The sequence below is a fragment of the Vidua macroura genome, chromosome 6 (assembly GCF_024509145.1).
Source record: "Vidua macroura isolate BioBank_ID:100142 chromosome 6, ASM2450914v1, whole genome shotgun sequence".
NCBI lineage: Eukaryota > Metazoa > Chordata > Aves > Passeriformes > Viduidae > Vidua > Vidua macroura.
The window spans coordinates 17,511,415-17,529,246 of NC_071576.1; the positions used below are offsets into that span (position 1 = coordinate 17,511,415).

At 38.0% G+C, this 17,832-nt stretch overlaps 1 protein-coding gene across 2 annotated transcripts in view; it reads right to left on the reverse strand.

Moving 5' to 3' along the window:
* Nucleotides 1-15,089, reverse strand: part of TTC8 (tetratricopeptide repeat domain 8) — a 41,744-nt gene extending 26,655 nt beyond the window's left edge. For both annotated transcript variants that reach the window (XM_053981149.1, XM_053981148.1), the window contains exons 1-4: nt 14,887-15,089; nt 7,507-7,536; nt 4,366-4,486; nt 123-186 (exon numbers count right to left, since the gene is read on the reverse strand). In XM_053981149.1, coding sequence (XP_053837124.1) covers nt 123-186; nt 4,366-4,486; nt 7,507-7,536; nt 14,887-14,994 — 323 coding nt within the window. In that variant the 5' untranslated portion in view covers nt 14,995-15,089. The remainder of the gene's footprint in view (nt 1-122; nt 187-4,365; nt 4,487-7,506; nt 7,537-14,886) is intronic.
* Between the last annotated feature and the right edge of the window lie 2,743 nt (nt 15,090-17,832).

Sequence of the window (17,832 nt, forward strand, 5' to 3'; positions counted from 1 at the left end):
ACATTAGGTGGTATTTATTGATAGAGAATTTAAACAGTTATACCCAAAGCATTTCATTTTCAGAAGTTTATGATTTGTTCATTTTTAACTTGTCACATTTTAAAAAATAAACTATCACATACCTAACAGCCGGGCTGGGGCCTCCACCTTGGCTAGTTCCAGGAAGTTTCAAAGATGTTCCTGGTCCTACAAAATAAAAGCATTTCTCACTTCACTTTGAGATATTACTCCCTTGTCCAGAGGACTTGAAACATGATTGTGTTTTACAATAAACAGCCAGAAATTTCTTTACTCAGACTGAGGGGACAAAGAAGACAAACCCCAAATATTGCATTCTACTACTGATAATTTGATAGACTCTTGCAAGAAACCTGAATATTGGTTTTCTTTCTTTCAGCCTCTCCATTCTCTTCTCTATCTCACCTGGGGGGAGTGAACAAGTGCCTGTGTGGATGCCTACTGGGATTATCAAAACAATTGTCAAAAACATTCAGAAACACCACACAGAGCACTGTGTGTAGAAATGTAGAAGGTTACTGAAACAATTACATCAGGCTAACTTGAAATGGTATATTTTCTATCTGGCACCCAGACTTGAGTAAGTAAATCTAAACCTTCTACAGAGCAGATGGAGAATGTTATCTGATGACATTAGACCCTAGTAAGATCCCCACCTACAATTTAGAGCACTGTAAAGTGTGAATTCATCCATACCCAAAGGCCATCAATGAAAACACTGAACCAGCTTGAGCCCAGGTGAACTGATGAAGGGTTCCCCTTTTCACATATTTCTGTTTTGACAGTGTATCATTAAGAATTACTAGCTCCTGCAGGTAGATTTTCATTTACTGACATTTGATTGGGCAGTTTTTCAAATCTGCGAAGTGAATGTCTATGAGATGGTTTTAAATACTTGGTTAAAAGCAACATATGACATCTATACCTTGCAGGCTCTTCACTGCTTGTTACTATGTACAGAAAGAAATCAGATTTAAGTTGACACAGACAATTCTTGACAAATCACTGTTACTCATCTATGCGTTTTCTATATACTTATGAACAGCTTTTATTGCACATATTTGCAAGAACTGAAGATAAACTGATAGGTAGACAGTTTCCTTCCTTCTTTTTTCCCCAAAATAAACCATAAGTAGCCATCTGACTACAGCTGTATTTAAAGTTAAATGATACAAAATAAGGTATTAACAATGATCTCCTTGGTAAAATGAACTAAATATGCAATTGGTGTTAAAATAAATTAAAAAAAACCCTAGGATTCTCTCTCTTTTGGCTGGACACACTTAGGATTTCTATTGCTTATTTGCCTTCTATAGTCCTGTGAGTCTTGAAGTTTCTACTCCACAACAGAAAGGGTGGACAGTTCACTCAACACAGTTTCTAACATGATAACTAGGGCACTTTTCAGTGAAATGGGGAAAGTGGCTTTCAACTTTTCAGACTAGCAGACACATGTATTACTCTTCCACTTTCTGAATTATTGTTAAAACTGTTGCTGTAATATAAAAGAGGCAAGACATTAAAATTCCTTTTTTCAGACATGTTTTTTAATAACTACAATTTTTTTTAGTTTTTGGTGTACTGGGAGAATGCTTATAGTTCCTTTGACCTCACCCCAGGCAACTCAGTCCTTACTTTGAAAATTCCCAAGCCAACTAGCTACGAAGAGATGTAAAAGGCCACAGCAGTGCATGTTGCCACTAGAAGTGTCAGAATTTAAGAGTGAAATTTCAGTAGTTAGTGATGGCTGCAGATGACTCCTTTAACTCCCCAGTTAATGAAATAGCTGTGATTACCCATAATGCCAATTACTACAACTTTCTGAAAAATATGCTGCCAAGGTAACACTTTTAAACAAGATTACAATATTACCTGAGAAAATTAATGGTGTTAATAGTCCAAAAGTAACATAATGGATTTTTCTGTAAAACAGTGCTCTAGGACATTTTCGTTAATAAACAAGACTGAGGGAAAATTAACACAGCAAAATTATAAGAAAATAAAAACTGGTGGAAGAAAGACATCATTACGTATGTGTGAAGAGGAAGCACAGAAAAGTAGTTTTTTCCCATGGATCCTATACACTTTAGTAATTATTTAATAAATCACAACTCACAGCAAAGTCATTATTAAGAGAGTTTAATCTGGAAACTAAGATAAGGGCAGATGTAAAACTGAAATGGATATGTAACTGATGAAGGATTTAAACTGCTTATTACGCAAAGTATAGACAATGCCAATTGTAATATGAGAGGTGTGGCTACATAGTTTGATGTTTGTGAACTATGACTTCAGTGGAGGAAGATATCCTGAAAGATCTGCCACAGTGAAAGACCAGAGTCAAGACCAACTATGGCTAACACACTTTAACAGCAAAAGGAAAAGCCCACAGTCAGTCAGCACTTATTTTTATTAAGTCATGTGTACAAGTGGAGTAATCACAGAACCACAGAATGGTAGAGGTTTGAAGGGACCTCTGGAGGCCATATGGGACAACAGTGCTCAAGCAGGACACATGAAGCCAGTTGCCCAGGAACCTATGTAGATGGTTTCTGGATAGGGCTATGGAGGTAGACTCCATGTTCTCCGTGGAGTCTCCTGAGTTTAAGTTTGTGCCCACTGCCTCTGGTTCTGTCCCTAGACACCACTGACTCTGTTGTCCTCTGTTGCTCTGTTTAGCAATTTCTGTGCTTACCTTTTATGCAAAAGTGTAACACTAGAACACTTCAGATGTATAAAGAAAGTAAAACCAAGGTGTAGAAGAAAAACATGTTTTCTGCATGTTAGCGGACTGTTGTCTGGTATGCTGACAACAAAAGACAAGTGGATAACTAGAAAGGTTTAAGAAAAGACTTTCAAGACTCAACTCAAAAATCAAAAGATACAGCTCAGAATGAGAAGATTGTTTAGCTTATCAAAGAAAAGATCACTGGATGATTTAATGACAGATTTTACTACTTACTTTGGAAACCTACATTTGAAAATAACTTTGTATCAGGCATAAAATGTTCGCAAAGAAACAACAGGTGGAGTTATAATTGATAATTCCCACTAAAGATATGGTACACTGATAAAATCTATTACATTTAATAATTTACAAAAGACTGCAGGGGGTTCTCTAACTTTGAAATGTTCTTATACTTTCTGAAAAATTATATACTAGCTCAGGCACACCTAGCAAATTTGAAGCACGAATAGCAAAGTCTTATCTCAATGACTCAGAAGTGCAGGCTACACTAGTGTAATAATTTACTTTGGTTTTGAAATCTGTGACACACTATGCAGAAAGTCATCTTTTTTTCAGTTTCAACATAGTATGAATGTATTTTTCCAGAATGCCTTATTTCTAAATAGTATTCATCAAATTGTTTTTCTTGGAAGATAACCTCTACCACAGGGGGCACAAAATCAAATTAAACTCCAGATTTTATTACAATGGTGTTTTAAGACAGATATCTATAATTAGTTGATCACAATGTATAAACACATCTCCAATACTGCTTGACTGTGGCCAAGCATGTAATGAAAATTTAAAAAAATGTAAGAAGATAGATATGTAATTGCCTATACAGACAAGAAAAGCTTTTAACACTTCAAGTATCAATTCTGGTCTATGTCCAGTTCTTCCCTTGAATTCCTTGACATGGGATGTGGTTGAGAGCCACGCTTAATAAGTTACGTAAAAATCTCCATGTGAACTGTACTAAAGAAACAGAGCAAAATACAAATACTGAAAAAAAGTAGTAGAAGACAACTAATTATTGTCTACTAGGAAGGGAATTGATGAAGCTGAAAAATAATTGCATAGAAGAAACAATGGCAGAGCTGAAGAACTGCTCTGTGAAGGAAGAGAAAAATGAAGTAGAGAAAAGCAGAAAGGAAATCGTTCAGATAACGTTTGCAGGACATGATGCCAAAAGGTGGTACCTGACTGTTGTGTACACTATGGGCATATGGATAAAATTCACAGTACACTGGGGGCAGATTTTTTCTCTAGTTTCCCACGATGCCTAAAGAAGCCAGAAAGGAGCAAAAGAAATCAACATACTGATGGAAAAAGCAAGTGACCACATGTATGCTCACTACGTTTCCTCAAATGTAGAAGAAAAGCTGACAAAACACGATTGAGCATGGTCTGAACTCTCATCTGACAGGCCTGAGAACTACATCAAGAACACATGGTGGATCTCAACACTGCCATGCAACCATGAAACAATCTAAACAGCTTTTTTTACCAATACTAAATGCTATATCAGGTCACCTCAGTTTGTACTATTCTAGATGACATAAGAGATGACCAAAAGAGCTCTTGTTGAGTCAATGTATTTAAGTGAAAGTCAATCTTACGTGCAACTTGAGCAATGGCATTTTCATCCAGGATCATCTCTGCGATTCCTTCTTGATCCATATCAATTTCATCCACATACACCATTTCTGTCAAAGCTCGTGTTTTCAGGTTCCAGGCAGCCTGAATAAGGATAAGTAAAAAGTAAAATATCTTCAAGACACGAAGTAAATAATCTATTCAGCAATTTTATCATTTCTTTATTATTCACTTCACAGCTTTACTAGGCTCGAATAAGTATTGACTTCAAACAGCTGAGTATATCCATCTGTCTGATGGACGTATAAAAGGGGACTAACTCCTTTGTTCAAAGCATCAGCTGTAAAACACTGTATAAATATATACCACAGGCATTTCAGATTATGAGAGTATTGGAATCCATTTTAGTGACCTGAACTGACAAATTACTACATTGTATGTCTTGGAGGATAATCTGAGCAGTGTGGAAAGGCAAGCATAACTCTAGCCTACGTGACAAGCTTTGTGTCGACTGTGAAGATACCAAATCAGTGGGGAGAAAAAAGAAAACAAGAAAAATCAGTACCAGCCATATAGAAATACCAACAAAGTAAATGCAGGTCCATCCACTTTGATAATTTGATATGCTTGTAATGTACTTATAGAACTGGCATGATATAGGAAATCACAAGACCAATCCTTAATCTTTCATCAGATATTGAACAGATAATCATAAATTTTCCAGAGTAAAAATCACTGCCAAAATAATTAGATTTTCTTCCTTTCTAACACGGGGTACAGCAATCTGGTGGAAAAGCATATTTAATGTTGGCTAAGGAGACCTTTAAAAATAGAAACAGACTATCTGAATAGAAATAAAGGTCAAACACATGGAAATGTTTGTTCCTTAAGTAAGAGGTATGAGAAGATCTGAAACTCAGGCTTATTTAATAATTTAAGTAATCATTTAATGAGACACTTCTCATTCACTCTGTCTTTTTCTCTAGACTTTCCTTATACTTCTATGCTAATCTGTGCCAATCAAAAAGAAAGTGCATCTAAAGATGCTGAAATATTTAACTATTCTTTTAAAAAGTGCTTTCTTCCAAGCAGAAGGACTTCAGTCAGCTGATTCAACCACAATTAGAAATTTTTGTTCAAGAATGAAGAGAAGAGAATTCAGCAGGATGATCTGAATCTAGGCCAGACAGTCATAATCCATATCTGCTTTATTTTCTTTTAGTTTCTTCTTAAGCAGTAGGATGACAGCCTTTAATTAATTTTGAGATTTCTGTTAGATGGTCAAGATCTTTAACAATTTTTCATGATTCTATGAAGTATTTACTTTGTTGATTTTTAATACCTTGATGCTACTCTATTCTTTTCAAAGACATGTATATCTGCAGGCAACATAACCATGTCTATATGGGGAATATTCTCCAATCAGAGCTCTTGCATAGCCAAGCACAGGTTAATTTCTTACTAGAAGTAAGAAAATCCGCCCATAGTAATGATATTTTCCTGGAAATTGGAAGTAGTAACTCCTCTACATTAATTGCTAAAACTGAGGTCAGTTCTTTACATAGGCATAAGTGCATTAATGTGCTTTTTTCACTAACTAACATGTGAAAATGCGTTTTTAAACTCAACATGTCTCTTTGTCATTACTGGGTAAATATCTGTCATAAAAATAGATTCCTTAGGCATCTCTTCCAGAGTAAAGCTCCTAGTCCAAAGCTTCACAGCCAACAAAAAATTCAAATATCACACAGTATTCCTTAATTAAACATCTGTTTGTAGATTACAGATTATCTGTTTTCTCTTTGTGAGACTGATGATTTTGTTTTGTGATAAGCGCCATATCTGGAGCTTATGAAGATAAACTGCATTTTTATGAAATGGCATTTATATGGCAGGAAAGAGAAAGGGAAGGTCATTTCAGACAACCCACATATTCACAACATAACAAATTTATCTCGTTTAACTCATAATCAGAACAAAATTTACAACACTTAATAGCAATTAAAGAGGTATAGAAATGTGATGCAGTATGTAAGTATACAATAAACAGCATGTAAGTCGAAACTCCAGAAAGAGAAGTGACAAAGTGTTTTTCACAGTTTATGAGAAGTTTGTAACTGAATCAAGTATTTTCTTCTTGTTCCTGAAAAGTCCAAAAACTAAATTAAAAATATATACTTTGTTTTCTCTGAACATGGTAACATAATTTTCCAAGAGCTTCTATTCTCCAATGATCCTTTCACCTATAATAAATTTTATTCCATACACAATGAAAACCCCAGAACATAACTACATTGTGAAGGATAATAATTACTCAAGAAGATATCCAGCAGTGTTTCAGTGAAACCATTCTCTATGTAAACAACTTGCATGAATTCATGGAGTGTAATTAAAGACCTGTAAAATATGTTATGGAGCTGCATTTAAAGATGCCATTTCACATGGCATTTACTCTCTTCTGACTGTGGGCTGGAGCCAAAAGATGCCATCACCTGCCCAATACTATTCTTGCCATTGCAATTATCGAGAGCTAATGTGGGCAGAGGGAAAATTAATTACTCTCAGTCTTCCATCACTTATGCAAATCATCATCATGCACCTACAAGGCCTCTAGACTCTGCACAAGGTAGGAGTGAGCCTGAGCTGCAAGAACAGGAAGAGCACAGGTAAGAGCCCACCATTACAGGCATTAAATAAAACATGAAAGTGAGCCCTAAGAGCACAAACATTGTTCTCTCTGTGAATACATGTTGTTTTCTTCCTAATCTCATCTGCAGATGAAGGTCATTCAGTTCAAGGTAGATTAAATTTAGCTTTTAGAAAGCACTGAACTGCTGAAAAAAGATATAGGAAAAATATGAGAGAAAAATAAAATTCTATGAAATATAAAAGCTGCCTGTTCAAAATATCAAAAATCTTCCCGTTATCAAAAGTAATGCCTTACCAATTACAACAACAACAAAAAAAAAAAAAAAAAAACAAAAAAAAAAAAACAAAAAAAAAAAAAAAAACAAAAAAAAAAAACCAAAACAAAACAAAAACAACCAAAAAACAACCAAAGAAAAGCTATTGAGGACCTAACTACAAAACAAGTATTATTCACTGTATCAGAAATTCTTCCCAATGATTGCATCTAATAATTGTATTTATGGAAAGAACATTACCTGAAACACGGTGTATTCAGAATCAAGTTCCTGAAAAGAGAGAAAATTGAAACTAAGGAATGGAAATGCCAAACAATAAAAAAAACAATACAAGTGTATTTATACTCTGTGATGACCTCATTTTGCACAAACATTTTCTCTCTGATACATATATCCAAATTTCCATTTTATTACATTATCTCAACTAACACACATTATGAAGCTAATCAATGTTTTGCACAATGAAAGTAAATTTGCAGTATCTTTCTGATACCTTTGCTTTCTTGCTTCTGCTGAATCTAGCCAAATCTTCGATTAACATGCAAGCATTATGAAGCTGAAAAATGATAGATGAAAAGAAAATGAACTCGGAAGATGTATGTACATCTCCTAAAAATTAACCAGATTATCACACCATGGTCTTTAGAAAGCCTACTTAATAAAATCCATTTTTGCACTTTTTTTTAGCTGCTGCTGGTGATCACAATGATACCACTCAAGAAGACAAAAGAAAATTTTGTCACTTTTTCATGGTACTTTTATGATGAAAATGACGTATTCACTGCACTTGGACAGTAATATTGCAAGTGGAATAAATGTTGAATTAACAGCCTGTTGCACTACCCATAAAAACCAAAAGAAAAGCTACCAGATTAAGTTTACTGTAAGTGAAAAAGCTGGAACTTGCATCTACCTGAAAACTTCAGGTAAAATTGAGTAAATACTGACAGGAAAAAATGTAGGTTTATCACCAATTAATGTGTAATTATCATGTTTACATAATATTTAAACTACCCTTCACTTCCAGGGACTGGGGATGGGTTTTTCCTAATGTATTACTTTAGCTTTAGACAAGGAAGGTGGGAGATAGATGTTACTTTCTCTAAATCACTATTAGTCTTTTGTAGTGTCAGATCATTTCTGCTCCTAGAGGTAGTGAAAAATTTCTTGCATATCTGGCATTGTGTAAATCTATCACAGTTAAACCAACTATACCAGACTGAATATACAATCTTCAAGTAATTCAGACTATAAAGGGACTTCTGAAGGTCTCTAGTCCAAAGCTCTCAAAGCAAGGCCAGCTATGAGGTCAGTTGAGGCTGCTCATAGTCTTGTCCAATTGGATTTTGAAGACTTGCAAGGATAGAGGCTGCACAGTGCCACTGGGCAACCTGTTCCACTGCTGACTATTCCTATAGAGAAATGCTTTTGTTCATACCAAGCCAAAGCCTCCTTCACCTCCCTGCATCATTGCAAGTGGTCCCTGGCTCCACTTTTTGATAACCTCCTTCTATGTATTAGAAGGTTGCTATTAGATCACACCAAAGTCTTCTCCCAGCTCAAGCACTGCCCTGTTTCTGGCTTGCTTTGCTGCAGCCAAGACACAGAGCTGGCTTCTGTTCCACCAGGAGAACGGCAATGTCAAGATCACCCCTCTGTAGTACAAGACATGGTCTACTTCTTCCAATTTGAACCTTTTTACTCAGCAAATTCTATGACAGTAGGGACCTGGAACACAGGTGAACATCTTCCTTCTGTAGTATGGAATTGTGGCCTTTAAAGGATTGTATTTGGAGCCAAAAAGTCATTCACTGGTGTCAGAATGCATAACACATCTTACACATTGAGTATTCTATGGAACTAAACATTAATTCAGAAATTAATCTCAGTTTACTGTGATGTACCTGGGCCTGACTGAGGCAATGAAACTGGCTTTGCATTTTAGTTGCATGATTAAATGAACTACTACAATTCTTTTATGTATAGCAGTTGTTTTCTTAAAAAAAGAAACTATTCAGCTTTCTAAGTAATACAGGACATTAAAATATTTCAGCTTACATTTTGTTCACCCCATTGTGTCTGAGTATTACACATATGAAGATGGTTTTAAGAACAGTAGGCGGTCTTACATACCATATGTGCTACAGTAACTAATGAGGACAAGTTAGGAATATTATGTCAACACTAATACAAAAACGCCTTGATGTTACAGATGTGTATCTTACTTTAGGCACTGTTCATTACCTTAAAAAATAATTTAAAAATCAGACAAATTTGCTTATGTAGGAGCACTTATATTACTATAGAATTCAGACATTCCATCCCTTGTGATTTTGGCAAAAAAGTAGTTGATCAATAATACTAAAACCATTGCACTCTCATAATTGTAGGTGAGAGTATGCATTGTTCATACATATTAATACATTGTTTCAGTTTTTGACAAGAAATAACTTTAGATTTTAAATAACTCTCAGGCAGGTAACAGGATTCTCAGATTAAACAAAAATATGGAATAACAAAAATTACATTAGAATAGAACATACTTTAACATGGGTGGATCCAACAGTTGCTACACATACAAGTAATCCACAGGAACTAGATTTCAAATAAAGAGTTCTTTGAGAGGATTAACAAATAGCATTGCCCTGTAAGCTTGTCTCTCAAAACAAAAGCTCAAATTTATTATTCATTTACACATATAAAGCTCCCTTGAAAGTCAAAAGACTGTAAAACCAGTGAAGGAACTATTTAATACAGATCCCTAAATCCACTGAGGGCACTTTAATATTAAAATGCAAGGTCAGTTTATTTGAATACCGAAAATACTTTAAAAAAATAAGTTTTTTGATGCTTGTAGCCTGGAAGAGGGAATATATTACATACCTTATATTATAATAAGGTTTCACTCTACAATTAGTTTTAGCTGAGTACAATTTAATACATGCAAAATATTAAAATCATTATATTCTGAAAATGCTCTTCAAATGATTAAGAGCAGAAACACAGAAAAAAAACCCAAACCTTTACCCAGGAACAATGATTTCACTCCAAGTATCACTATTTTCATGCATAAATTTACAGTCTTGCACCATTAAGTGACTCCAGTTGAAGATGCTTTTCCAAATCAAGTTCAATGCCCATAAACATAACTGTGATAACTTTATTACGACCTTACAAAAACAAGTTTGCAAATTATAGCAGCTGGAAGTTCAATATGGGAAAAGAAAGGATGAATGAACAAAAGCAAATGCTCATAGAAGACCATTAATAAAGTTAAAGGAAGAACATCCACAATATCTCTATTAATTATATCAGGCTATTTTTTTTTTCTATTGTTAAACTAGAGCAGGCCTCATACATGGGTTCTGTTTATTGCCTTGAATCCTACATATGGAACACAAAGAGTAATCAGATTAGGTGACTAATCAGGATGATCAACAGAGACAGTCCTGGATTGTATTTCCTCTAGGTCATGCTATTACTATCAACACAGAAGACAAGACCTGTTTGCTTACAATAGGAAATAATTAAACTGAACATCAGCATTTTATGTATTTCTATGACCAAATGCCAGTCACACAAAATACAGCTTTTATTTATCCTGAAATAACACAGAAGTGAATTCCACCAATACCATTTATATTTCTAATTCTTAAATTAAGAAATGCACAGGATATTTTATGGGAAAAAAAATCAATCTTCCACAAGATGTAACCCAGTAGCAGCTAATTATTCTTCTATCACAATGTTATTTTTTAAGAACGCTTCAGGAAAACTTCATTGATTTTAAAACATTTCAATTTTGTTGTTGTGCTCTTTAAGAATTCAAGATTTATAATGGCACAATATTTGATACTGCTATGTAAGAAAATTTCTGATTCATGCCTAGTTAGCTAAAAGGTCAACAAAGTACTTTAAAAACCTCCTAGGGCTTACTGCATCTGGTGACAGGGCTCAAAGAGAGTTCTGCACTAATTAAGATAGCATCTAAATGTATGCACATGTGACTATTCACTGGATCATCAGTAAACTTATTTTTAAGATCTTTTAATCATCTTTTGCCATGTTCTTAAAGAAGAACTTCTTGTCATTATATTTGTGATACAAACATATCCTGAATACTAAGCTATATGTACAGGGAGTGGTAAATCAAGACATAGGTCAAGATATACTGGTCAAGAAAATTCCTTACTACATTTTTAAGTGTGGTGGCAAAAATGCAGCTACTTCTAAGGCTATTGTAAAAAGCTGGTTTCAGCAGCCCATAGCTCTAGGACAGTGCTGCAGATGCAATGGAGCAGGAGTGGTGCTGTCACTTAGCAGATGAGCTGGGAAAAAAGTGTAGGCTTTCACACAGGAAAGGCCACCTCTTTCAGGCATGAAAACACTCTCCAGTTGGGCAATGTTAGTCTCTTCCTTTACTTACCTGATGTTACATTACATGTTTTAGAAGGGAGAAGGCCAGTTGCCTGAGCATGAAGAAGTTCTGACCTGTAAGACTCACTGTTTAACTCAACCTGGGCATGTCTTTAAAGGACACCAGCTCCTGTAGCTTAAATTACATCCTAATGCATGCTGTTCAAAGAAGCGAGTCCCTTAACAGTAACTCACTGTCAGAGGCTACTGTTCCTACAAGATCCCTCTTTCCCTGGTTGCAGAGGTTGGGAAGCACATGCTTAGCAGAATATGGGACAAGAGGATAAGAACAGATGGCACAGTGATTAAAGCCACTGAGTATTCCTCATGCTGCACAGCAGCTCACTTAATCCAAACTTTCTGCAAGTGTTGTCATTTGTCTGTCTGCTTTTCTGGTGCCCAACATGACATATCTTGGGTTTGATTTGCAGAAGTGCTACCATTAAGAGTCTGACCATTAAATCTGCTAGAATTGCTATGTGGTTTTTAAGCATTATAAACCACACTTACTGGGTTAGGTACCAAAAATGATACATACTCCATTTTAGATAATTTGCCAGCTTATATTAAAATACTACTAATGTAATTGACACAGATGGAAAACAGCAGCATTTTCTGGCAGGTGGCTGAAGATAACAGAATTAAAGTTCAATCAAAATATTTAGGAACTACTGATTTCATTAACATGCCAGTTCAAAAGTAACAGAGATACCAGAAATCAAAGTCAAACATGCTGAATTTCCATTTATTTATCATCTCTCCACTTATTTTATTCTTCAAGAAAATCTCTAAATTGTTATTCCTTACATAAAATACTTATCTAGAGTATACTTATAAAATCCACTCGGTGTCTGCAAACTTTACTTGAACATTGCTGTATGAAATCTTTTCAAAAACTGAAACATCTGCCATGCATTTTTAAACATTATAGAGAAAGACTGATATTTCCCAATCACAAATAGATAGACTTTCAAATACTTTTAGAAGTCATTCATTCCTGCTTAAAATGAGCTCTTAATAAGGATTCCTCAAGAAGATTATATAAGGCAAGAACCAAACTAATCTTATTTCAAGTTTGCCTCTCTTCCATCTGAACTTTCTGGTGGGTTTGATATGTGCTGCTGCTGAAGAGCAACTTTTTCACACAAAACTGTGGATAGGAACACAGCTCTGAACAGAACATACTGAAGTTATAAAGTCCAGCCATTTGCATGCAACTGTGGCCTGAAAGTATGTCCAAAACAGTGATGAAGCTTGATTTTGATATTCAGAGACTTCATGTAAGACTTCTAAGAGTTTATGATTTGATCTGGTATAGACAATGTTCACAGACCCACCCTCCACCACTTCTTAAAGGAAATTATCTTAACTGTTTTTCCTCTTTCATTCCTATAAAAGGTGAAGCTCATAGGCTGGTGTGAACATTTCAAAGATTAAATTGGGTGATCAATTGTTTGTCTGAACTTAGTACAGAATTTGGAAAAACTCTCATATTGCTGGTATATAAGGTCCTTGTTCTCTAAAGAGAATGTGTACCTTGTCTAAGAAAACAATTTAATTTATGTATTTAAATGTTTCACCATGTGTGATCTATATTTGGAAGAAGGAAAACCAACTAGGATCTACATCACAGAATCCCAGAATGTGAAGGATTTGAAATGGACCTTTAAGATCATCTAGTTCCACCCTCCCCTTGCCATTGACAGGGACACCTCCCACCAGACCAGGTTGCTCAAGGCCTTATCCAACTACATCCTCTCACTGCTGTTTTGTTAATTTCCTCCTAAGCATTTTTTCTCAGCCTCATACATCTTCTATTCCTTACTAATGCTACTAGCCCAGCAGGAGTTTGGAGCTGACAGGTGCAACAATACCATTTTATACTTGAGCTTAAGCACAGAGTAGAAATGCAGTTGTATTTACATTCCCATGTTGAGATCATAGATTGAAAAATGTTTTACTCATTAAAAACTTTATAAATTAAGACCAATGGAAACATATCTTGATCTTTACAACTTTTATTTACTGTTATCTGTGCTATTTCAAGAGTTTCTTTCACAAATCAAGTATTGTCCTTCCATATGCAAAGATCACATATATAAGGCCCAATGATGTGAATACATAAAGATAATACAACACTAGCATGGAACTAATACTGAGTCCCATTTAGGGTTCAGGAATAATGTTCTCGGAATACTTTCTCCACTAAAAATCTCTCTGCTGATGGCTCCTTGGTGGTGCCTTACAGTATAGAACATAAAAAGAGAATCTTTTAAATATCTATCCTAAATCAGTTCAAACAATTACTGTACTTTATATTTACACTATTGTGTGACCATGCAGCTTTCTTTAAAGACTTGTCCTTTGTGATAAAAAGAACTGTGTTCAGGATTCTTAAAACGTCTGTCTATAGGATACTTTGAGACTTACAAATTTACTGTAAAGTGATTAAGTCTGTTCAATTACTGTTTTTAAAATATGGCATAAAAATGTTTATATGCTTGTAAACATTTTTTCCAGAAACAACTTTCCCAAATGCTTTGCTCTTACAGAAGGGTGGGGAAATATGTAGGTATTGAAAAACATGTCCTACGTTTCCAGAGACTCTGCAGCTGGAAAAAGAGCAGAGAGAGGTATGCAAATGCCTCCTGTCCCAAGGCAGGGCTCGTAGGTGAGCTGAGCTAAAATGGATATCTCTTAACCTTATGTGATTTGGCCCATACAGCAGCTACGATATCTAAACATCAGTAGAAAATCAACAGGAATATCCCTAGCAGACCTGACTTTTCATCTCAGCTTTTCACTCCGCAAAATCTTGGGTGCGTTAAAGTTCTCGTTGCGAAGAGCCCGGCCCCGCAGCTGTCACGGCAGCACTCCGGCAGTACCCGCAGCACCGCTCTCCCGTCCCGGCTCCGGGGCCGGGCCGGGGGGGCTCCCCCGGGGCGTGTCTGAGGAGGAGCCGCAGCGCCGGCTCGCCGCCTCCGGGCCCGGGGGAGAGGGGGGAGCGCGGAGAGGCGGCGCTGCCCGGCCTCCTGCTCCGAGAGCTCGGCGCGGCCCAGCGCTCGCTGCCTCGCTGCCGGGCTCGCACCCGGCCCCGCCGGCGGCGGCAGCGGGCACAGCGGGGTCCCGCGGTGCTGAGGCAGCCGGGACGCGGCCGCCGCCGCCCCTCGCCGCCGCCTCCCGCCACGGCCCGGCCCCCGCTACCTGCTCGCCGGGCGGCCTCTCCAGCAGCTGCGAGCAGACATCCGCGCACTCCCGGAACTTCCTCCGCCTGAAGTAGCTCCAGGCCTGGAACAGCGGCTCCAGCCCCATCTCGCCGGCGGGAGCACCGCTGGAGCTCCGGCCGGGCCCCGGCGCCTCCCGCCGCGTTGCCGCCGAGCGGGGCCGCGCTGCCGCTGCCGCGGAGCCGCCGGGCCCCGCCTCGGCCGGCCGGGGCGGAGCGCCGGGCCCGCGGGGGAGGCGGCTCTGGGCGGCCGCCGGGGCCCTGCCGGTGCCGGCCAGCTGCCCTGCGACCCCGGGCACGGCGCTGCGGCCCCGCTCTTGGCCGAGCCCCCCCCTGCCAGCGCCTCTCGTGGGCTTATTACATCGGTGACTGAAAGCAGAGTTTGAGCTGTAATACTGGGATCAGTAGACTTCCAATAACCCCACTGTTCTTGACTGTTGTAATTTTCTGTCCTGTTATCTAGAGGAGTTAGAATAAATGCCTAGACAAGATGATATAGTCCATTAATCCATATTTGGGTAAAATGTCCTTTAGAGCCATGGAGCCCTGGTTGAGAAAAATACAGACTGCTGTTAACAACACTTTTCGGTCTTGCAGACTCCATCAGTTCCTTTAGTTCATTAGTTTTTGCAGGGAAATCATCAGACCGAGATATTTAGAGATCTAAAAGTTAGAATACAATTGCTCCTGTGTTATATGTACTATAAAATGGTGATTGTGACCATCAACTGAAGTAAAAGAAAAAATGCCTAGGGATGCTTGGAGCAGTAACAGCATTTGTGGTGTGAAAATCTCTGGGGGATGAACACTAATAATATTGCTAAAATCATATTGTTGCCATTTAAAGAGATCATTCTAGTTTTATTGTTTTTGTCTCACCTAAACTACCAATTTGTCCAAGATGCATGAAATTAATACCTAGGCTAGCAAGATCAGTGTCAGGTATAAAGAGAGAGAAGCAGAAGTGACAGTCCTGGCACTATCACTTATTCAAATATGGGACTAAGTGGCTTGAACTGACAAACAGCATTTACAGACAGCTTTGCTTTGGTTGTCCTGTGAGCAGTGCACAGGTCTATTGGGTTTGCATGGCAAGGCTTTGGGTGAGAGCCCATATGAGTGGCTTCTGTGACAAGCTGCTGGAAGCTTCTCCTGTGTCCAGTTGGCCAAGGCCAATGATGGTAGCACCTCTGGGATAACAATTTAAAAAGAGGAGAAAAAGCCTCCACAACTGCAGCTCAAGACAGAACTGAGAATATGTGGAACAGCTATGAAGGCATCAAGGTCAGTAAAGAAGAAGGGGAAGCAGTGCTCCAGGCACCAGAGCAGAGATCCTGCAGCCTGTGGTGAAGAGCATGGTGAGGCAGCAGTGCCCCTGCAGCCCATGGAGGACCACAGGCTGCAGAGGATGCTTGAAGGAAGCAGGTGGCTGCTCAGAGGAAGCTGTGAGCCTGTGGAAAGGTCACAGTCGTCCGCAGTCTACATGGGTAGGTACTGCCATGTAGCTTCTCAGCAAAAGGAAGGGGAAGATGGTTCTGCAGCAAGTTTTGTTTGTTATGCTGCTGGGAAGGGTATTCATTGCACTTAGTGATCAAGCTGAACTAATGTTGTCCTATGGTAGCAATTAGATCAAGATGCATCTTCAGCTTTTGTACAATGAGATTTTGCAGTACTGCAAATGACAGGAAAATCAATTTTCCTTCTTTCCAATCACCCCCTGCAAGGGGTTTTTGTGCTGTTTAGTTGCAGATATGGAGGTTTGTTTCACTTTCTACATGATATATAAAGCCAGAAAATTTTTCTCTAGTATTGGCACACAGGTCATCCTATGCATATCATCTCTGAAGTCTTTTCCACTGCTAATACTGCTTTTCACTTCCTGTGTGGAGGAATATTTTGAACTTTCTAATACGGGGATTCTCATTTACATTGATTATCGAAAACCCCAAATTTGAACTTTTAACCAGTATTTTCTCCAAATATTAATCTCTGTAGTTGGCCACATTCCACTTCTCTAACTTACAAAAATCCTGGAATACAACACAGAGAGTCCTTGTGGCTGTCTGTGTGCTTTGTAGAGCCCTGTATGTCCCTCTCCAGTGTAACTGCATGGAAGCTAAACAGCCAGGAACTATATTCAGGTCCTTCTGGAACAGGCTGCTCCAGTGTGGGCCTCCCAAGGGGTCACAAGTGAACCTGTTCCAGCATGGGCTTCTCTCTCCATGAGGCCACAGGTCCTGCAAGGAGCCTGCTCCAGCACAGGTTTGCCATGTGGCTGGAAGTGTTATCTATCACAAGACAGCTTTTCAGCGGCTTATGGGAAATCAGTGGTTGTTTTTAATACCATTAGTAGTGCTTAAATCTCAATGTTAAGGAATTTTTTTTTTTTTTTGCATGCTTGTGTGTAGAGTGTGGAAAAATAGTTATTTTGAATATGCTTTGGTTTTTTTCCCAGAGCCCAGGGCTAAGACACTGTAGTTTACTAGAGCTATCCACTTCTTTCACCCACCTTCTCAAAATAAGGAAAATTAATTTTGTGGGAAGTTCAACAAAGTTAATTTGGGGAATCACACCTGAGATGTACCTGATTTGTAGGAGAAGAACAAATTGTAATTTTTCTGTTTAACACTGACAGAAAAAAAAATCAGAATTCGCTAATAGCAGTATCCTGGGAGACATTATCTAGGTGGAAAAAAACATTTTGCCATGCAAAATGTTACAAGTAGTCTCTGATTGTGTGATATTATGAAAGATGGAATTTGCCTGGCTTTAGTGCAATATAGGCTTGTCTGCATTTTTTTACCAAAAGTTTTGTAGTCTGGTGGTTAGTCCTTTCCATTACCTTAGATAAAAATGCTTAGTTGATCATAATAGTAAAATTTTCTCCAACTGTAATGAATTCCTCCATGTTTATTGAGTCAGTGCTA